Source organism: Nilaparvata lugens, chromosome 14, assembly GCF_014356525.2.
Source record: "Nilaparvata lugens isolate BPH chromosome 14, ASM1435652v1, whole genome shotgun sequence".
NCBI lineage: Eukaryota > Metazoa > Arthropoda > Insecta > Hemiptera > Delphacidae > Nilaparvata > Nilaparvata lugens.
This window is the reverse complement of record NC_052517.1, coordinates 5,820,921-5,844,069: the sequence shown is the minus strand read 5'-3', so window position 1 is coordinate 5,844,069 and position 23,149 is coordinate 5,820,921. Positions and strand designations below refer to the sequence as shown.

Genomic DNA, 23,149 nt, shown 5'->3' with positions numbered 1-23,149 from the left:
ACGTTATTGGGTAATTGTTTTATTCAGTGACTATTTTTTATTGACAATTCATGTATTATTTCTTTATCCTGTGTATATTGTTTTAATTTCTTGTTAAGGGCTACTTGTATTTACAGAATAATTGAAAATGAAAGTAGCTCTCCTTTCAACAAATAGTTTAATTTTTCACAACATGAAATTGGCGTTGGGAATTGAGTGAATGAAATGAAATGAAATTGCTTTGTTGTCTCTTCAAAATAGATACATTATTGGCAGAAATAAAACATAGATAAATGAAAAAACATGTTTGAAATTGGCGTTGAGAATTGAGTGAATGAAATTGCTTTATTGTCTCTTCAAAATAGATACATTATTGGCAGGAATAAAACATAAATAAATGAAAAAACATGTTTGAAATTGGCGTTGAGAATTGAGTGAATGAAATTGCTTTATTGTCTCTTCAAAATAGATACATTATTGGCAGAAATAAAACATAAATAAATGAAAAAACATATTTGAAATTGGCGTTGAGAATTGAGTGAATGAAATTGCTTTATTGTCTCTTCAAAATAGATACATTATTGGCAGAAATAAAACATAAATAAATGAAAAAACATGTTTCAATGTTAAGACATTCTGATTCACTTGCAAATAACTGCAAAGTTGGAACATGTTGTATAAAATGAAAGTAGCCTATATTATGTTTAAGGCTGTGCGAAGGCTAAAAATAAACTCTCTACTGGTGATATTTTTCAAAGTTTTTCGATTTGTATAAATCATCAAGCTATCAAAATGAAAAAGTTTTCTTAGGTAGAAAATTTTTTTTCTGATCATCACTTCTCGAGATATGAGCGCCTAAAGTTTAAATTTTTGGGACAGAACATTTCAAATTCGGTGAGAGATTAATCCATGATATTTAGAGCATTGATTCTTCATGGTATTGTTGATCTATTAAAATAAAAACTTTCTGAAAATATTCATTTCCGAGAAAGTTATTGAATTTACTATAAAATTACCAAAAATAACTTTTTGTTGATTCTTAATAGATTAACAATACCATGAAGAATCAATCCTATGAATCTCATGGATTTATCTCTTACCGAATTTGAAATATTCTGTCCCAAAAATTTAAACTTTAGGCGCTCATATCTCGAAAAGTAATGATCGGAAAAAAATGTTTTCCTGAGAAAACTTTTCAATTTTGATAGCTTGATGATATACAAATCGAAGAACTTTGAAAAATATCACCAGTATAGAGTTTATTTTTAGCCTTTGCACAGCCTTGAAAGGGTACTTCAGTTCTTAATTTTTATTTTTATATATCACATTTGTTCCATTCATAGTTTATTTATTTATTGACAATAACTGATGTATTCTTCCTTTTTTACTGTATATCACTGAATTTATTCTTATGTAACATGAGATAAAATAACATATATGAGAGCTGTATACATGAATGAACATACATGTATATTATACATTGTACATACATGTACCTTATAATACATAAATATAAAGAAAATAAAAATCTCAGTACCCTTTTTTTGAAATATTTAATCACTGAGATTTTTATTTTCTTTATATTTATATTACAAGTAGCCCTATACAGAAAAGAGATTATAATACATTATTATATACTAGCAGAAAACCGGTGCTCCTCTAGGGTCTATTTTGAAAGTTGACAAATTGAGAACTTGACCGAATGAAATCTTGAAGAATTGAAAATAGGCCTATAACCATCCTCGGTAAATTAAGAATATATATGCAAAATTTCAAGTTAATCAGTTGAGTAGTTGAGACGTGATGATGCGTCAAACATGATTTTCCTATCCCATACATGTATGATCCAGTTCTTTCCTCTACTATATAGTATTCTAATTTATTCATTCTTCCTTTTCACTGTTTATCACTTATGTATTTCTATGTAATATGAGGTTTATCTCACATGAGGTAAAATATACATATATGAGAGCTGTATACACTAGTAGCTCTGTGAACAGTAGACCTCGCGCTCAGTAAGTTACATTGACCTGTTGTTATCTTTTCTCAAGAATAATTAAATAATTTATCAATTTAAAATGTCTAGAAAAATCCTAAATAGACATAGAGCTTTCTGTCCTATCGTACCGTGACGTGTCGCCCTGGAATGTGAGTGTGAGCGCTGTTATCAGGTCTGGCTGCAACTGTCTACAACGTTGATGGAAAGATACATTTTCAACATGTTCCATGTTTTTAATATATTTTCAAGATGTTCGATGTTTTTGAACGGGTAGTATTATAGTCAACTATCTACAACGTTGATGGAAAGATATATTTTCAAGATGTTCGATGTTTTTGGACGGGTAGTATTATAGTCAACTGTCTACTAACGTTGATGGAAAGATACATTTTTAAGATGTTCCATGTTTTTAATATATTTACAAGATGTTCGATGTTTTTGAACGGGTAGTATTATTAGTCAACTGTCTACTAACGTTGATGGAAAGATACATTTTCAAGATGTTCCATGTTTTTAATATATTTACAAGATGTTCGATGTTTTTGAACGGGTAGTATTATTAGTCAACTGTCCACTAACGTTGATGGAAAGATACATTTTCAAGATGTTCCATGTTTTTAAACAGGTAGTATTATAGTCCACTAAACATTTATGATGAATAATTTTATAGTCTGATTTTTACTCCAATATTGGCGTATGAAGGAGGCTCCTTTTTCCTTTTATATTATCCTTGAAATACAAAATTTCCAAAAACCTTGTATATACGTCGACACGCAATTAAAAAAGGAACATACCTGTCAAATTTCATGGAAATCTATTACCGCGCTTCGCCGTAAATGCGCAACATATAAACATATAAACATCTCAACATTCAAACATTTAAACAATTAAGAGAAATGCCAAACCGTCGACTTGAATCTTAGATCTCACTTCGCTCAGTCAATTTATATGTAAAATGAGGTTTATTTCACATGAGATAAAATATACATATATGAGAGCTGCTGTCTACATGTGTTATTATTATTATATTATATTTTTGGAAAAGCTCATTTATGAACTTATGGATGCTTGTAACATCATATCAATATTGTATCTATCTCCAAGGGCAAGTTGCACAAAAGCCAGTTGATTTTTAACCGTGATTAATTTCACGAGAACCAATCAGAGAAGGCCTTTTTGATAAGTAGGCTTCTCTGATTGGTTCTTGTGAGATTAATCACGGTTAAAATTAAACCGGCTTTTGTGCAACCGGCACAATGTATATGAGTTCACTTTCTCGCCAACGTAGAGTCACCCTAATCAAATATGCAGAGGTTACTTATTTATATTTATGAGGTGGAGTTATTTGCAAAGGAGAGTCAATGCCACCTAGATTACAATTTTATTGATGTTTGCCTGGGAAATTGCTGTGGTTTTGGAGGGAAAGTTGGATTATTGACGGGGAAATTAGTTTTGGGTGGTAATATTATTTTGGAACATAATCAATATCTCAAAAAATGTGTATTATTTCTTGAACACACTTGATTTCTTCTGATACTAGAGTCTTTGTGTTTTACTTCCTCACCTTCATCTTCTTCTCTATTCTCATCTTCCTCATCTTCCTCAACTTCTTCTTACTTCTCCACCTCCTCGTCCTCCTCCTCCTCCTCCTCCTCTCCTCCTCCACCTCCAGCTCATCCTCCTCCTCCTCCTCCTCCTCCTCCTCCTCCTCCTCCTCCTCCACCTCCAACTCATCCTCCTCCTCCTCCTCATCCTGCTCCTCCTCCTTCTTCTCCTCTTTCTCCTCCTCCTCCTCCTCTTCCTTCTCATTTTCCAAGTTCCCCATTCCATACACTGATACCACCAGTAATCAATCAAATCAATATGGCAGTCTAAATAGTAGAAATGCAATGATGGCAGCTATTTTATTTTCATTGTGTGATTGACAAGTCTGTCTGATTGCATTGTGGGAGGTAGAATGAGAAAGAGTTGTCAAAAGGAATTGTTAAGTTCAATAATAGGTCAAAGAGGAAACAGACATGCATGTCTTAATAATGCAGTGTGTATTTCGCTTTCAAAATGACAGCTCAATATATGCCATCTCACTCTCTCATTCAATAGCAATCCTTACATTTCTCACTCACTCACTCTCTCTCTCTCTCTCTCTAATCATTTTGATAGAGAGTTAGTGGGGAGGCTTTTTTGAATATTCTTTCCGAAGAATGGACATTGATATGTCCAAAGCTCCGCCAATTTATGTACATGCATAACAATATTATCTATAGTTATTATATTACAAATTACTTTTTCATATCATATACAGTTCAATAATTATTTTCTTAGTCTATATTATGTAAATTCATCTATAACTTTGCTGTATTGTAAGCTATTGTATATAAGTGTATAAGCCAGTATATATTATAATCTACATAAATAAAGTACTCAATCAATCAATCTCTCTCCATTTTATCAATCAATGATTTATCTACCTATATAATTATTTTACTTCATTAATTTTCTGTTTTTCCCCTTAAATATTCATATTAATTAAAACTTATACAATATTTCCATTTATGAATAAATCCTTAGTTGAATTAATGAAATTAACGTTTTGGTAGAGAGTTAGTGGGGAGGATATTCTTAATATTCTTTCCGAAGAATGGACATTGATATGTCCAAAGCTCCGCCAATTTCATTACAATATTATCCATAGTTATTCCAAATTGCTTTTTTCATATCATATACAGTTATATAATTATCATTTTCTTAGTCTATATTATGTAAATTCATCTATAATTTTGCTGTATTGTAAGCTAATGTATATAAGTGTATAAGCCAGTATATATTGTTTGTAATCTACATGAATAAAGTACTCAATCAATCAATCAATCTTTCTTCTAATATCCAATCAAGTTCAATCTCTTGCACTTTGATTCCAATTCCATTTTTTCCATAAATTATTGTAGTTAAAAGTTTCAGTTTTCTTTGATGTGTTCTCCCTCTGCTCCTCACAAAACTCATACCCTCTCTCTCTTATTCACTCAGAAAAAAAGAAGAAGAAGAAGAAGAAAGAAGCAGTGATAGTAGAATTGTATATTAGGAAGCGAATTCCTGACCTCACGCTTTTTGCAGAAAATCAATCAACAAAACTACTGTCCACTCTAATCAATCAATAGAATAAAATACTGGCCTTAAGATAGGGAGAGAGAGAGAGAGTGATAGAGTGAGGGAGTGAGAGTGTGAGAGAGAAGTGGAAGTAAGAAAAAGGTTCGATTAGAGTTCTAGAGAGAGCGAGAAAGAGTTAGGTTTCGATTGAGATAGATATAGAAAACTATAGAGATAGAGAAAGAGACATCTTTCATGACGCGATCCTTTCTAGAGGTCATTCCTATCTACAAAATAAATTAACAGTTCTATTTTGGATGGAGAGCTGTCATTGAATACCTTGTTACTTTCATGGCCAGTTGCTTGAAGAGTCAATCGAATTTAACTGCCGTTAAAAGCTTAGATGTGACCAATGTAACGATTCCAATAATTAAGGAATATCAATAATGAAGAATACTATTTTAACTGCCGTTAAAAACTTCGATTTAGCTAACAGAACGATTTATCGAATAAAGGAATCTAATAATGAAGGAATATTTAATAATGAATAGTATTTTTTTTTTTGATCTGTAGCGTTCCTCGAATTTCCATCTAGCTGTTTACCCTGTTGTCAATATTTGCAGTAGCAGAAGTCTTCGGGGTGAATTACAGCATTTTAATTGGGATTTTCGTTTAATGATAATAATTATGAAGAACTATATCTACTTTCGCTATTGTTTCTCTATGATATCACTAAATGTATTTTCATGTAACATATATGAGAGCTGTATACATGAGTTAGTTTATAATACATTATTATATACTAGCAGGAAATCAGTGCTACGCAAGGGTCTATTTTAAAACTTGACGAACTGAAAACTTGACGTAATAATGTCTTGAAGAATTTAAAATAGGCCTATAATCAGCCTCATTCGATTTAGAATCTATATGCGAAATTTCAAGTTAATCAGTTGAGTAGATGAGACGTTACGATGCTAATCATTGTTGAAATCGTCAACCAATGGGGAGAGAGTAGTGGAACTTGTAGGTGTGTCAGAGGCGTGGCTTACAAGTCTTGCTCTTGCTTGTGATTGGTTCGTCAGATCTTCTTTCTCCATCTAAATTAGTTTTAGCTTAATTGGAAATAGTTCAGTCCAGTTTTAATTTTGCAGTTTCATCCTTACGAAATCCAATCTAATTTTCAATAAGTCAGCTGCGCTGAATAGGGAGTTGTGTTTTTCTGGCTCTAAATTTTATAAAATTACGCAATAATTTTTCAATTAACGGTGATTCAAAAGTAATATTTTTGTTTTTATCCAGTTCTTCAATCGTCAAAATTTAAAATTCTAGTATTAAATTAGTTTTAGCTTAATTGGAAATAGTTTCGTCCAGTTTTGATTTTGTAGTTTCATCACCTCACTGGATGTTTAGTTCTTAAATATTTTCAAAAAGCAGGTTTCCACAGTAAAGCTGCGTTTACACCAAAATTATTAACAAAATGTTTATATTTCCGTCCTCATAGATTCTATTAAATTGAACATAACTTATCATATACATGATGTGCATATGTGTTTTTCAAGCTCAATACAATCTAATAGTATCTATAACGTCGGAAAAATAATCATTATGTTTATAACTTTGGTGTAAACGCAACTTTAGATGCCTTGAAACCAAACATAAAATAAGCTGACAAATAATTTTTGAATAGTACCTAGCATTCATCGAATTTCCATCTAGCTGTTAACCTTGTAGTCAATATTTGCAATATCAGAAGTCTTCGGGATGATTTACAGTATTTAATTGGGATTTTCCGTAAATAATAATAATTAATTCATTAGAATTTCAATAATTGCAATATCTTGTTCCAAAAAATAACTCAAAATTGTTCCAGAAGATTTTTAACTTGAATGTGTAATGCTAGTTCGCCTCCATGGTGCACATTGGGTGAAGCTAAATGGACTAGCAAATAATGGCGGTCAGACAAACTTATGTTCTCTTGACCGAGAACTACACAACATCTCAAGAGATTGGAAATATACAGTGTATATGTAGGCATTTGAGACTCATGAGCTATATATTTGTTGTGTATCTGCCATACGCTAAATAAATTAATTGCAATATCTCAGTAATTACCATCTGTAAACTGTATGGTATTATCGAATTCAGTATAAACAACTCATGTTCAAAAATATCTCGGTCACTGGTCAGTAATATTTCAATTGACTCTATAAAAACATGTTTGTGAGTTCAGAACTATTATAAGTCATGTTCACGGTAACAAAACTGAGAGAATATACAGTAGTAATCGATCAGTAATTTATTTTGAGCTTGATTTGCATTCTTCCGCATTTTTGCAGCAGGAAAGATATCCAGTCCAGTCGAATATTGTTGATACTATTTTTCGTGGCAAAATACTCATTGATTATTCATTCCATCCCTTCTAGCTTTTGCTTCCGTGTATGAAAAAGCTATTTATACTTGTTGAAATCAAAACCGATATTCCTAGTAGTTGTTTTTGGTGGAGCTATGTGACGCTGGTAGTCTCTCATACTGTGCCCTTCTTACACTCTTACACTCCCAACAACACACTAATAATAGACATTGTATAGGGTGTCTATGTTGCAAATGTGAGGTGTTAACTGAAGCCGATAGTCCTAGTAGTTGTTTTAGGTGAAGCTATGTGACGCTGGTAGTCTCTCATACTGTGCCCTTCTTACACTTTCACACTCCCGACAGTAGTCGACAGTAATATTATAAACAATAGTCGACACTAATCACCTCGACTTTCATACTGTGTCGTTCCTACACTCTCACTCTCCCAACAATTTGAATATGATCAGAAATCAGAACAGGTACTGTGATTTGGATGTTGATCTGTCAATATTTGTCGTCATCATCTTGTTACAGGGGTAGGCATTAATACCTGTTCCGCCCTCAAACATTCTCCCACCTTTTTCTTGGTCTGCCAATACTTCTCCACCCTTCTGGCTTGTAAGCAATGGCAGCTTCCGGGATTCTTCCGTTTCCCATTCTCTCAACGTGTCTTCTCTACTGTTGTCGATTCTCGTCAACTTGTTGAGGTATAGAGATCAATATTTATGACATAAATTCATGTTTTTTTCAATTTTAATTTGAATTTCATAGTCTGACCACTCACCAGTACTGGAGCTCTCCCTCTTCCTGAAGTCCTCCCGCCTGGGTGATCCCTGATGACCCATCAAGGTCAAAAGGTCAGGGTGGTCCATGTAGAAGGCAGGCGTGTGACCCAACCGGTCGACTGCCATCTGGTCGCTGGGGCTGTGACTTACCAGTGTGGCCCACATGTGGTTCGCAGACAGGCCGGCTGCTCCGGCGAAGTGCAGCGCTGTTCTGCGGTCCTGAAACATGGGTCACAGCTCAAAATTGGGGTAAAGTGTTTTATAAAATAAATAATAAATGTTTATTTCCCAAAAAACTAAAACTACAACATCAATTACAGAAATATTAGATAAATTACAATATTACAAACAATAGTTAGTTACAAAAGATTCTTATAATGTGTTCTCTACTTGTTTAGTTTTTCTGTGTGGAAATTGACCTACTCCACTATGGCGTACCATGTTCTAGAGTAGGTTATGTTAGTTTTTTGTGTGTATCATCAATTAGTTAGTGTTTAGTAAGTCATTAGGTGGTTAGTTGTTATTTGAAATAATGTTTTCTATGTTCTGTCTTCCTCTGCTCATCAACCAATTGTGTACTATTGCTTTGAACTTTCTAGGAAGATTAATCTGTTTAAAGTTTGCAGGAAGTAGATTATATAATTTTGGTGCTAAATGATTGAAATGTCTCTGGTACAGAGCCTTCCTTGCAACACTGGTGATGCCAATGGAGGAGGGAGGAGGAGAAACATGAGGGAGAGTTAGAAGAGAAAGAGGATGAGGTGGGTGCGCTGTTCTTTAGTGAGGTCCACGTTATAATGGCAGTGGAGAAAGATGGCAGAACAACGTTGCCGATCCTCACTGTCTTGTCAATGCCTTCGAGACAGTAGCTAATACAGGTTTATTGATGTTATATTAACTGTTCATTCTCGTTTAAAGCAAGAGATTATATTTTTAAATAATTCCATAATGAATTTTCATAATTGAGATGAAATAATTTGTTAGTTAATTATCAATTCTACATTGCGTGTCAAGCAAGCTGTTTAGACTGTTGGTTTTTTCTTTGTTTTTTCTTCTTCCTCTTCTTCTGCTTCCCTGTCTTCTTATTCTTCTTTTTCTTCCTCTTCTTCTTCTTCTTCGTCTTCTTCTTCTTTTTTTCATTTTTTTTCCATCCCACTGACCACCTATGAAAGGGGCATAAGGATTTGTCAATTATAATCTAACTAGCCGTCAGGCTCGCTTCGCTCGCCATATCCGTCAAGCCAGGGGGCTCGCTTCGCTCGCCTGCATTTTTCATTTGAGCATTTTTATCATTTATGTTAGGACAATCCAGTCGGGGGTTCAGACTAAACGTCTGGCTAAACGGATATGGCGAGCGAAGCGAGCCTGACGGCTAGTAATATAATATTCCCAGGATTGAAGTAGCAGTGCCCAATGAATTATTTTTCTGCGATAAATGCATTTAAATCTTCAACTTGGTGCCAACCTAACAAAGTCAACTCAACTTAATGCCAACCTGACAAAATTATTAATTTAGTTGCCAGTTAACAACTGTTTCGAAGAGGTACTCTATCTAGATTATAGTTCTATAGTAACATATGATATGGAAATTTCAATTATAATTAAGAGATTGGGAGCAGAAGAATATACATGCTAAAAGACGAACTTTAAACCCTTAAAAACAACCCTTAGAGTTGGAATATTGCCAAAAGATTTCTTAGTGCGCCTCTAAAGGGCCAACTGAACATACCTACCAAATTTGAACGTTTTTGGTCCGGTAGATTTTTAGTTATGCGAGTGAGTGAGTGAGTGAGTGAGTGTGAGTGAGTGAGTGCCATTTCGCTTTTATATATATAGATGCACGGTTGCAGAGTTAACAAATAACGTCGCCCATAGTTAACAGCGCGGATTTAACTATTTAACAGGCCAATTTCGTTGCAGAGACGTTCTGTTAGCTATTGTTCTGCCGATAGGTAACAGCGCGCAAAGAAACAGGTTTTTCCGTTGCAGAGACGAAAACCCTACAGGCAGATGACGTCATCTGAGGCTACCAATAACTAAATGCGCTCTTAATTTAAATGCCCAAAATCGTGCTTATAAATCCACTATACATTCGCGCCAAGTGTATTTCAAGGTTATGTTGACTTGTTTGCATGTTCTAAAAGGCAGACGAAAATGATCATACATAATAGTTGATTACATTATAATAACGTTAACTATTTGAAACTGTAGACAAAGTGTGAATAAACTGAATAAAATATCATTGACTATTCGAGTAGCTTGGACGAAGATGTAATACAATTTTCAATACTTCATTTGAATAATCAATTATTATTAATTTTAATAATAAGCACCGTGTGCAGAGTCATTAGAAATATATCTTGTAAACTGGCTGCTTTGCTTCCAAGATATAATTCCATAAGACAAAGGAATAATTCTGGTCAAAAAAAAATTTTTTTACTAATATTATATAATTATAAATACACCAGTCACTTATTTTACTCCTATCTCTAATTTTATTTCAATTCAATCATTCAGCTATCAAAAAATCAAACTGAAAATAATTTAAGTCTGCAGTTTACGATCTTGATTCGTAACCTCCAAGCATAGAGAGCACAATAAGCAGACAGCAGTATTGTGATAAACAAGCGCCATGTTGTGGAGGTTTGGAAGAACTGTTCACAGTGATTCCCTCTCCGTTGCCAAAACATTAGTTGAATAGAAGCATACCACGCAAAAAGTGGTATGAGCAGCTGTGTGACATGTGTGTGCCTTATCAGAGCCATAGTTAAAAGGGGTCTGGCAAACGACTCTGCAACGAACATCTATTTATGGACGAGTTGTTAACTAATGGCTCTGTTAACTATGGGTGACTTTATATAGCGACTCTGCAACTGGGCATTTGTCGTCAATCTTTGCATTGCATAATGCAATAGTTATTTGTGCAACTAGTGCGGAAAGTGACAGTTTGCTGCACCGAAAGAAACGTTTACGCCCGAGCCGTAGGCGAGGGCGGAATGGTTTCTTGAGTGCAGCAGAGGAACTTTGCGCATGTATTTCACATTAAGTTTTTCCTACAGTTACCATTGAACATGAAAAGTGGGTAATTATGGGTAAAATTGCCTGAAATGCATCAAATGTTTTTCTGTGTAATTTTATTATTGATAAAAACCTTAATTTATTGTCAAATTGAATAAAAATGTTGTCGTTGGTTATAATATGTAATAATTAGCGCGTTGTGCTTGGTTGCACCTCTGCTCACTATAGCAGCCACAGCAGTCACTGTTACCAACTTCATTTTGATTTTGCTGCACTGTTGCTCCATATAACCTACTAAGTATTTTGCGTTGCCATGTTGCAAATCTGGAGTGCAGAAAAATTTTTCCCGCACTAGAGCGGAAAAGTGATTCTTTGCGTTCTGTAATCAGTGCAGCAATGGCCACTTTTCAAAGTAACTGTAGGAAAAAAGAATTCCTCACTGGAATAAGGACAAACCTGCAACAACTCCTCCCTCACCAATTCTGAACTTTTCACCTGTAAGAGCCTTTACGCGTGTTGGCAATGAATTATAAAGCCGAATTCCTGCACTCTTTACCCCCTCTCATGCATACCAGTTCGTTGAATGTCGTCTCTGAGATTTTGTCTATATCTGGTATTGTATGAGTGGAACAACTCTCCTGTATTGAACCTATCTTTATTCCTATCAATAAAACAAAGAGCCTCCAAAATATATATATATACCTGGTAGTGGGAGAATCCTCTTTGAAATAATCTCTACAACTTGCTCTAATAGATTCACCCACCATCACTCTAACTGCCCACTTTTGAATCCTAAATATGTGTATTGCATGAGTTGAATTTCCCCAAATTTTTCTTTTTCTTCTTCTTCTTCTTCTTCTTCTTCTTCTTCTCTTCTTCTTCTTCTTCTTCTTGATTTATTGTTTTCACCTCATTCTTACAAATGAGTGACTTAAAACCTTCATTCATTGACCGAACGAAGTGAGGTCTAAAGGTGCGTACAGATATACGCGCCGCGAACATGAGCAATTCACTTTTAATCAGCTGACTATATCTGTATTTATACAGAAACGGTAAGATATAGATATAAAAAGCTTGGCATCAGCTGATTAAAAGTGAATTGCTCATGTTCGCGGCGCGTATAATTATCTGTAAGCACCTTAACCCTTTATAGGGCACTGGGATAATAGTTTCCCACCATGCATGCTGGTAAATAAATGTTTACCCCTCTATGATCTCCTTGTTCTATGATCTCCCAATTACTATTACTGACAAAATAACATAGGAGCATCATCTGTGCATAGTTTTCTGACGTCAAATCGGCGGTTTTGCATTTTTCTTGACGTTTTTATGTATTAAGTATTATTAAAAACAATATAAAAACTTGTAGTACCCTTTCATTAAAACATTTTAAAAACGTTAATACGTTTTTAGGTATGCTTGTGAGAATATTAGATCCGCGTTTACGGCGAAACACGGTGATAGATTTTCATGAAATTTGACAGGTTTGTGCCTTTTTAAATCGCGCATCGAGATAAATAGGCTTTTTAAAGTGTTGCATTTCAAGGATAATATAGAAAGAGAAGGAATTTCCTTCATAGCATAGAGAAACAATAGCGTACGTAGATATCCCATGGTATAGGGCGTTTATGTCGAAACTTTTACTGTTATCTCAAGCCGATTACTGTTGATTATTTGTCGATTTTTACTGTTTTGTTGGGGTGAGAGTGTATGAACGGCACAATTTTGAGAGACTACCAGTGTCACACAGCTTCACGGAAAATAATTACATGAACTATCGGCTTGAGATAACAGTAAAAGTTGCGACATAAACGCCCTATACCATGGCATATCTACTTATGTTATTGTTTCTCTATGTTCATAGTCTAATTTCACTGTAATAATCAGAATTATTGTTGAAGTATTGATGATCAATCAGAGAAGATTATTAATCGCATGCAATGACGCATGCCATGACGCATGCAATGACGCATGCCATGACGCATGCAATTAATAACTCAAACTAGCATAGTATTTCTTCCATAGTGAGGTCCACGTTATAATGGAGGTAGATAAAGATAGGAGAAAACCGTTTCAGATCCTCTGCCTTGTATAGACGGTAGAACTGTTCATTCTCCTTTAAAATAATTTACTGTATTTTATCAAGCAAGAAATCACATTTTTCAACACTTTCATAATGAATTTTCATAATAAGGATCAAGCATTTTATTTATAAATTATCAATATTCTACATTATTAAAAAATGATCTAGCAACAGAGCAAAGCGAGAAAGAGATAGCGCTATCCGCTTTGATGAATTATAGACAAGGATAGCAACACCAATTTTAATCAAACACTGCTATTACTAGTAGTTCTGTGAACAGTATACCTCACGCAGTATTCTCATCCACAAGTACCTGATTGAAACTATCAAAGACCTTAAAGAGATATAAACCCACAATGCCTATGCCTTCCCAATGATAGCTCTTACTTGAAATTGAAGGCCGCCATTGGGGTATTTTAGCACGAGATATTATATCTATATAGTTGTTAAATTGTAGAATACAAAGGCATTGGTATGTAATAATCTTATAGGTTGCCCCCTCAATGCCGATTTCAATTCCAAGTACGACACTAGCGCTCCATGTGAGTCTATGCATCTTTAAGATCTTTGGAAACTATAGACCTTATGGAAATACAGCAATAGACTGGCTTCTCTACACATCTGTGTAATCACTTGTCAGCTGATTTATGATGAATAATTCTATAGTCTGATTTTTACTCTAATATTGTCGTATGAAGGAGGCTCCTTTTTCCTTTTATATTATCCTTGAAATGCAAAAGTTCCAAAAACCTTGTATATACGTCGACTTTACCATGGGATATCTACTTATTCCATTGTTTCTCTATGGCAATACTCAACAAAAATTATTACCCGACTGACAAATAATTTTTGTATAGTAGCCTCATCGAATTTCCATCTATCTCTTTACCCCGTTGTCAATATTTGCTCTCCCGAGCAGAAGTTTTCGGGGTGGTTTACTGAATTTAATTGGGATTTTCGTCTAATTATAGTTATTCATTATTAGCATTTGAACAGATGCGATTTCCAATTTTATTCTGATGAAATTACTTGTAGTTCTGTGAACAGTAGACCTCGCGCTCAGTGAGTTACATTGACCTGTTGTTATGTTTTCTCAAAAATTAATAAATAATTTATCAATTGAAAATGTCTAGAAAAAATCCCAAATAAACATAGAGCTTTCTGTCCTATCGTACCGTGACGTGTCGTCCCGCAATGTCAGTGTGAGCGCTGTTATCAGGTCTGGCTGCATCTGTCTACAACGTTCATGGAAAGATACAATTTTCAAGATGTTCGATGTTTTTGAACGGGTAGTATTATAGTCAACTGTCTACTAACGTTAATGGAAAGATAAATTTTCAAGATGTTCGATGTTTTTGAACGGGTAGTAGTCACTTGACAGCTGATTTATGATGAATAATTCTATAGTCTGATTTTTACTCTAATATTGTCATATGAAGGAGGCTCCTTTTTCCTTTTTATTATCCTTGAAATGCAAAAGTTCCAAAAACCTTGTATATACGTCGACTTTACCATGGGATATCTACTTATTCCATTGTTTCTCTATGGCAATACTCAACAAAAATTATTACCCGACTGACAAATAATTTTTGTATAGTAGCCCTCATCGAATTTCCATCTATCTCTTTACCCCGTTGTCAATATTTGCTCTCCCGAGCAGAAGTTTTCGGGGTGGTTTACTGAATTTAATTGGGATTTTCGTCTAATTATAGTTATTCATTAATTAGCATTTGAACAGATGCGATTTCCAATTTTATTCTGATGAAATTACTTGTAGTTCTGTGAACAGTAGACCTCGCGCTCAGTGAGTTACATTGACCTGTTGTTATGTTTTCTCAAAAATTAATAAATAATTTATCATTGAAAATGTCTAGAAAAATCCCAAATAAACATAGAGCTTTCTGTCCTATCGTACCGTGACGTGTCGTCCCGCAATGTCAGTGTGAGCGCTGTTATCAGGTCTGGCTGCATCTGTCTACAACGTTCATGGAAAGATACAATTTTCAAGATGTTCGATGTTTTTGAACGGGTAGTATTATAGTCAACTGTCTACTAACGTTAATGGAAAGATAAATTTTCAAGATGTTCGATGTTTTTGAACGGGTAGTAGTCACTTGACAGCTGATTTATGATGAATAATTCTATAGTCTGATTTTTACTCTAATATTGTCATATGAAGGAGGCTCCTTTTTCCTTTTTATTATCCTTGAAATGCAAAAGTTCCAAAAACCTTGTATATACGTCGACTTTACCATGGGATATCTACTTATTCCATTGTTTCTCTATGGCAATACTCAACAAAAATTATTACCCGACTGACAAATAATTTTTGTATAGTAGCCCTCATCGAATTTCCATCTATCTCTTTACCCCGTTGTCAATATTTGCTCTCCCGAGCAGAAGTTTTCGGGGTGGTTTACTGAATTTAATTGGGATTTTCGTCTAATTATAGTTATTCATTAATTAGCATTTGAACAGATGCGATTTCCAATTTTATTCTGATGAAATTACTTGTAGTTCTGTGAACAGTAGACCTCGCGCTCAGTGAGTTACATTGACCTGTTGTTATGTTTTCTCAAAAATTAATAAATAATTTATCAATTGAAAATGTCTAGAAAAAATCCCAAATAAACATAGAGCTTTCTGTCCTATCGTACCGTGACGTGTCGTCCCGCAATGTCAGTGTGAGCGCTGTTATCAGGTCTGGCTGCATCTGTCTACAACGTTCATGGAAAGATACAATTTTCAAGATGTTCGATGTTTTTGAACGGGTAGTATTATAGTCAACTGTCTACTAACGTTAATGGAAAGATAAATTTTCAAGATGTTCGATGTTTTTGAACGGGTAGTAGTCCACTTGACAGCTGATTTATGATGAATAATTCTATAGTCTGATTTTTACTCTAATATTGTCATATGAAGGAGGCTCCTTTTTCCTTTTATATTATCCTTGAAATGCAAAAGTTCCAAAAACCTTGTATATACGTCGACGCGCAATTGAAAAAGGACCATAACTGTCAAATTTCATGAAAATCTATTATCGCGTTTCGCCGTGAATGTGCAACATTCAAACATTTAAACACGATCATCGCCCGTTCGGCGGCAGTCAAACTCAACCATCGGTTAAACTTGACTGTTGTCAAACGTAACTGGTGTTGGTGGAACGAATTATTTCTGATTTAATCAGCTGATAGACTTTAACCATGTTTTTTGTTCTTATTTTGGTTTAATTTCTTAGTTTATATTGAATAAATATATTACTGCAACTTAGGTCTACGCACAGGTTTTACCTTGTAGGCTTCTCCTTAAACATAGATGGACATAAAAAAATATACTGCAGTTTTGGGATCATTTTATATATTTAATAGTATTTTTCTTGTATTATTTATATATGTTATAATATTAGATTATTATAATTGTGTATGTTTTTGAGAAATAAAAATGTTGTATGTTCAAATGCCTTGACCAAGGTTGGTGAAACGGGGCATAAGAGAAATGCCAAATCGTCGACTTGAATCTTAGACCTCACTTCGCTCGGTCAATAACGTGGACCTCACTATAGACATTTCTCCGCTTTTAACTCGTGCTGACCAGTTGACCAGTCTTGTGGGAAACTAGCTTTTGGTGATAGTTGTTTACAACACAATATCTCGCCGACATGACATGACAGAATTCCCTCTGATAACACTGTATTGGAGTGGAATCATGTTTGATAACTGGAAAATCTGGTGTGGCGCACTCACACAACTTTCCTTGCCGTTATGAAAATTTATCAACTGACGCTAGTGTTCCCGCGCTTCTCAAGTCTACTATTCAAAGATACAAGCCAGCTGGTGACAGGACGATAAGGCTGAAGACACACGAAGTCTGCTATATCTTTATAGTGAATCATTTTGATAGAATCAACAGTTGCCAACAGAAATAATAATATTTTCTCAAATTTCGAGCTTATTTTAAATTTTAGGTGAAACTGTTACTGAACATTAATTGTAGAGATTTTTATGCTCAACCTTTTACACTTTAATTTTTTTTTGTTTGAATTGTATCTGAAGCCTGATTATTGGGAATCTCAAATCAAATTTTGCATAGATGGTGCAGTGCTCCTGGAATTCTTACAGATATGACACTTGTGGCAGTTGATGGAGCTTATCAATTACTTTTCTAGGCATAAATTCGATCAAAATCGTTGGAGCCGTTTTCGAGAAAATCGCGAAAAACCCTGTTTTTGACAACGTTTTTGTCATTTTATCCGCCATCTTGAATTGCATTAGATCGAAATTGTTCGTGTCGGATCCTTATATTGTAAGGACCTTAAGTTCCAAATTTCAAGTCATTCCGTTAATTGGGAGATGAGATATCATGTACACACACACACACACACACACACATACACACACACACACAGACACACACACACACACACACGTACAGACCAATACCCAAAAACCACTTTTTCGGACTCAGGGGACCTTGAAACGTATGGAAATTTGAAAATTGGGGCACCTTAATTTTTCTCGGAGAGCAATACTTTCCTTACCTATGGTAATAGGGCAAGGAAAGTAAAAATGAATGTTCCATTGATTTTGTACAAGCTATGAATTACTATTTCTATGTCTTTAGCTATAGTTTAATTACCTTTAAGTACCTTAATTTTTTTCGGAAAGCAATACCTATGGTAACTTTCCTTACCTATGGTAATAGGGCAATGAAAGTAAAATGAAGAGAAATTTTAAGGGAAAGTAATAAACAAACTTGTAGAAAATTCAAATGATTACCTCATCTTCGTCACATGATGAAGTTGACTCCACCTCTTCAACGTCATCAACTAACTTAAAACTTCCAAACACTTTGAAAACTGTTTTTGCACTCACGGAATTTTACCAATTGGCGGAAATCTACCGTAGTCTATAATATTGAGAATCAATCTTCAAAAGCTACTAAAGTGTGTTCTCCAACTATTTAACACAAAAGAAAATCGAACACTTGAAATAACTTTGAGGCGCTCTGAAACGGTCTGGATGCGTTGATACACTTGAAATTGAATTTTGAAATTAAACGGTTCAATTGTGTTTCCTAACTTATCAGTCAATTTTCAAAACTAATGGTGAGTGTACACTGGTTAGTCAAGACATGATCAGACACGTTTAGTCACAATACTTCACATAGTCGCTAATGGAGTTATGTCTAATTACAATGACTAATCAGTGTGAGTTTCGTCATAAGCAACTATGTGAAGTATTGTGACTAAACGGGTCTTGTCTTGACTAACCGGTGTGCGCCTAGCCTTAGAACCTATTTTGAACATGAAGTATTGTGACTAAACGTGTCTTGTCTTGTCTTGACTAACCGGTGTGCGCCTAGGCTTGGAACGTATTTTGAACATGTAAGGCTCAAGCTATGTAAACTCGGCGGAATTTATATATCCCAACTCTGTGTTGCTATTGCTTTTTCGCCACACTGCACAGAAAGCAGCTGTTTTCCAGTCCCTACGTAGATCTGAAAGACATTGTTTGCAGACGACTCTCGTCTGACGTCAGAACAGGTTTCTTTCCGGCCTAGGCCCAAAAGAGTACACTTTCCAGCCGCTAACATGGAACTAAGAAAGGTGATCAAAAAACAGCTGTTCAATAGTATATTTCGCACCTAGGGCCGAAAATGAGACTTTTCTGGCTCGAGATCGGTTTTCAAGTCCGAGGCCGTAGGCCGAGGACTAGAAAAGATTGAGAGCCGGAAAAACATTTTTGCCCATGGTGGGAACGTTATTTTTCGCCACACAGAAAAATAAACAATATATATATGAAAATAATTTATTGTCTATTATAAGCACTTCCGAAAGCAAAAGTGGAAGGTCATAGCTCTAGCAAATCTGAGGTAATCTGAATATCAGGAAATTGTCCAAGTATTTTTATTTTTTATTCTGATTTGTCTAAATAACCTAAAATATTATGTTCAATTATGTAAGAGGTTGAGTTTAAACTTTTTATTCTTCCAAATGACAATAAGATGATATTATTATAAATGTTTTAATTATTGAATGATACACACAAATAATGAAAAGTTTTTGATCAGCTGTTTTAGCACACTTGAAATTTGGCCAATCTGAATGTCAATGGAAGTTTAGGTTAGAAGTTCTATCCTACTCTGAAAATCGAATTATTTGAATAGTTTATAATAATATATATCTTATCTGTATTTTATTCATCCAAATAGAATGATAGTATATTATTGCAGAATACTTTATTGAATTCTAGAAGCATAAAATGATTCCGTTTATCCACCATGTTCCGTGATAAACGCAGTACTAGGAGGTTTGAGGTTAGATTCTATTATACTCTGAGAATTGAATTTGAATGGTTTATAATATCTCATTTGTATTTCATTCATCCAAATAAAATGATAGTATCTTATTGCAAAATACTTTATTCAATTCTAGAAGCATAAACTTATTCCGTTTCATAAACTATTTTGTAAACACGTTCACATCAAATCAGAATCAGCTGACTTCAAGGTTATTTTACAGCCCTAGGGCCGTAAAAATTTTACCGGCCTGGCCAGAAAACAATCACTTTCGGCCTCCATATGACGCACGTAAACCAGCTCATTACATCCAAGTGGGGCGAAAAAAACTTTTCATTATTTGTGTTCATCATTCAATAATTAAAACATTTATAATAATATCATCTTATTGTCATTTGAAGAATAAAAAAGTATAAACTCAACCACCCACATAATTGAACATCATCTTTTAGGTTATTTAGACAAATCAGAATAAAAAATAAAAATACTTGGACAATTTCCTGATATTCAGATTACCTCAGATTTGCTAGAGCTATCTATCACTTTCACTTCTGCTTTCGGAAGTGCTTAGTAAACAACTCATATATATTTATTGTTTATTTTTGTGTGTGGCGAAAAATAGCGTTCGCACCACGGGCAAAAATGTCCGGCCTCGGACTTGAAAACCGATATCGAGCCGGAAAAATCTCATTTTCTGCTCTAGGTGCGAAATATACTATTATGTTTCAAGTCAAGAATCAAGATTTGAAGGGTCCTATTAACTGTGTTCTACAAATGACCAACACAAGATCAAAATAAAGCATCAAACTTGGACATACGGTACTAACATTGAAATTCCAACGGATTCAAAGTCAGCTCTCAAACATTTCAACTGTTTTGAAAACCAATACTTATTTAAACTTGTTGTCTCAACGGCTCTTTAATTTGTAGATACTTGGGACCTCAGTCAAAATTCGAACTTGAAACTAATAGTTCACCAATCAACTCAAACGTTAACGGACATTAACTATGAGAAACTGAACGCGGAACAATTCAACTCGTGGTTTTCGACATACCAACCGAAGATAACCGTGGAAACTTACGTGAATATTAAGCTTCACCAACACAGCTTGCCAAGAAAAACTCAATTTTATAACTGTAAACAATCAAATTCGTGTTTTTAACGTATCAACCGAAGATGACCGTGAAAATTAAACGTTCCCAATACTGCTAGCCAAGAAAAACTAAATTTTATAACTGTTAACAATCAAATTCGTGTTTTTTAACGTATTAACCGAAGATAACCGTGAAAATTAAACGTTCCCAATACTGCTAGCCAAGAAAAACTAAATTTTATAACTGTTAACAATCAAATTCGTGTTTTTCAACGTATTAACCGACGATAACCGTGAAAATTCCGTGGAAACTCGACGTAATTAGGTTTTCCCAACACTGCTAGCCAAGAAAAACTGTCTATCAATGTTATAACTGACCACCAACTACAGAATAAAACACGGAAGAACCGAATCCAGGGTACAGTCTGTGCCAGAAATTTGTCACAAAATTGGTGCTGATTTTGGCTCGGACTGTACAGTTCTGTAACAACACACCTTAAGTAGTTATGAGTCGAAATTCTTGGACGATAGTTCTTGACCGCAGCTATTGGCGGAGGAGGAGGACGTGGAGGAGGAGAAGGAATAAGAAGAGGAGGAGGGGAAGAGAGAGAAAGGAGACAGTGTGAAGGAGATTGAAAGGGTAGATAGCTGGGAAATAAGTTATGAAAGAATGGGAAGTGTTAGAGGAAGAGGAAGAAGAAGAATAAGAGTGAGAAGAGGAAAAGGGAAGTAAAAGAAGAGAAAGAGGAAGAAGATTGAGAAGAGGAAGAGAAAGAAGAGGAAGAGGGAAGGAGAGGGACAAGAAGAAGAAGGTGAAGATGGAGGGAGATAAATAAGTGATGAAAAAAATGGAAGTGGTGAAGAGGAAGAAGAAGAGAAAGAGTTGAGAGAAAGAAGAGGCAGGGGAAAACGAGGAAGAGGAAAAGAAAGAAGGGAATGAGGAAGAAGAAGAAGACGATTCCATAGTTCAGCGTTTATAAATTTTGCAACAAAATTTTTCCACGATTGAGAGTCTAGTCTAGTGAGGACCACTTTATAATGACAGTATTTGATCAACTTTGGTTTTGCTATCCTTGTCCATCATTCGACAAAGTCAGCGTTACTATCCTTTTCTAGGTCCACAACGATGTCAATTATGTTTTTAACAGTGTAGAAATATGATTAATCAATGCAGAGAATCGGCATCGCTATTCTCCTATCTTTATTCACTGCCATTATGAAGTGGACCTCACTATAGATAAATTATTACATGAATAATTGGAATAAAACGAAGAGAAAGAGATGGAGATGAAAGATATATAATGGAGGATAAGTGAGAAAAGGAAACAGAAAGAATACTGGGGAAGAAAAGTCAGGGGGAATGTAGAAGAATAACACAGAACGAAAAATATAAAGAGAGAAAGAAGGAGAAGAAGAAGGAGGTGGTGGAGGACGAGGAGTAGAAAGAGCGGGAGGAGGAGGAGTAGGAGGAGGATGATGAGGAGGAGGAGGAGAATGAGCAGGAGGAGGAGAAGTAGGAGGAGGAAGAGGAGGAGAAGAAGTAGGAGAGGAAGGAGTAGAGGGTGAAAATGAGGTTGAAGAAGAAGGTTAAGAAGAGGTTGAAGAAGAGGGTGAAGAAGAAGAAGAAGGAGGAGGAGAAGAAGAAGAAGAAGAAGAAGAAGGAGAAGAGGGTGGGAACGAGGGTGAAGTAGAAGAAGAATAAGAAGAGGGTGAGAAAGATTGTGAAGAAGAGGTTGAAAAGGAGGGTGAAGAAGAGGTTGAAAAAGAGGGTGAAGAAGAGGGAGAAGAGGTGAAGGAGGAGGAGGAGGACGAAGAAGAAGAGGAAGAAGAAGAAGAAGAAGAAGGAGAAGAGGGTGGAAACGAGGGTGAAGTAGAAGAAGAATAAGAAGAGGGTGAGAAAGATTGTGAAGAAGATGTTGAAAAGGAGGGTGAAGAAGAGGTTGAAAAAGAGGGTGAAGAAGAGGGAGATGAGGAGAAGGAGGAGGAGGAGGACGAAGAAGAAGAAGAAGAAGAAGAAGAAGAAGAAAAAGAAGAGGATGAAAAAGAGGGTGAAGGAGAAGGAAAAGAAGGAGAAGTAGAGGGTGAAAAAGAGGGTGGAGAGGAAGGTAAAGAAGAGGTTGAAGAAGATGGAGAAGAAGAAGAAGAAAAAGAAGAAGAAAAAGAAGAAGAAGAGGATGAAAAAGAGGGTGAAGGAGAAGAAAAAGAAGGAGAAGTAGAGGGTGAAAAAGAGGGCGAAGAGGAAGGTAAAGAAGAGGTTGAAGATGATGGTGAAGAAGAGGGAGAAGAAGAAGAAGAAGAAGAAAAAAAAAGAGGAGAAAGAAACTTACGGGGTTGAGTAATGACTCGGCCATTGTAGAGTACTCATTAATTTATAGACAAGTGCTTTCAAGACAAGTGGCCCAAGGTCTTCAAAACTGTGAAAATAGAAGAAGTATTTTCTATTCTCTTCGCTTCAAAT

At 35.1% G+C, this 23,149-nt stretch overlaps 2 protein-coding genes across 3 annotated transcripts in view; both read right to left on the bottom strand.

Moving 5' to 3' along the window:
* The window catches only part of LOC111048903, a 91,227-nt gene extending 72,979 nt beyond the window's left edge, over window positions 1-18,248 (bottom strand). For both annotated transcript variants that reach the window (XM_039440630.1, XM_039440632.1), the window contains exons 1-2: window positions 18,076-18,248; window positions 8,199-8,418 (exon numbers count right to left, since the gene is read on the bottom strand). In XM_039440630.1, coding sequence (XP_039296564.1) covers window positions 8,199-8,364 — 166 coding nt within the window. In that variant the 5' untranslated portion in view covers window positions 8,365-8,418; window positions 18,076-18,248. The remainder of the gene's footprint in view (window positions 1-8,198; window positions 8,419-18,075) is intronic.
* A 2,810-nt stretch (window positions 18,249-21,058) lies between these two features.
* LOC120354259 overlaps window positions 21,059-23,149 on the bottom strand; it is a 29,968-nt gene continuing 27,877 nt past the window's right edge. Inside the window, exon 4 of the mRNA XM_039441148.1 lies at window positions 21,059-21,172. Within this exon, the coding sequence (XP_039297082.1) occupies window positions 21,059-21,172 (114 nt within the window). The remainder of the gene's footprint in view (window positions 21,173-23,149) is intronic.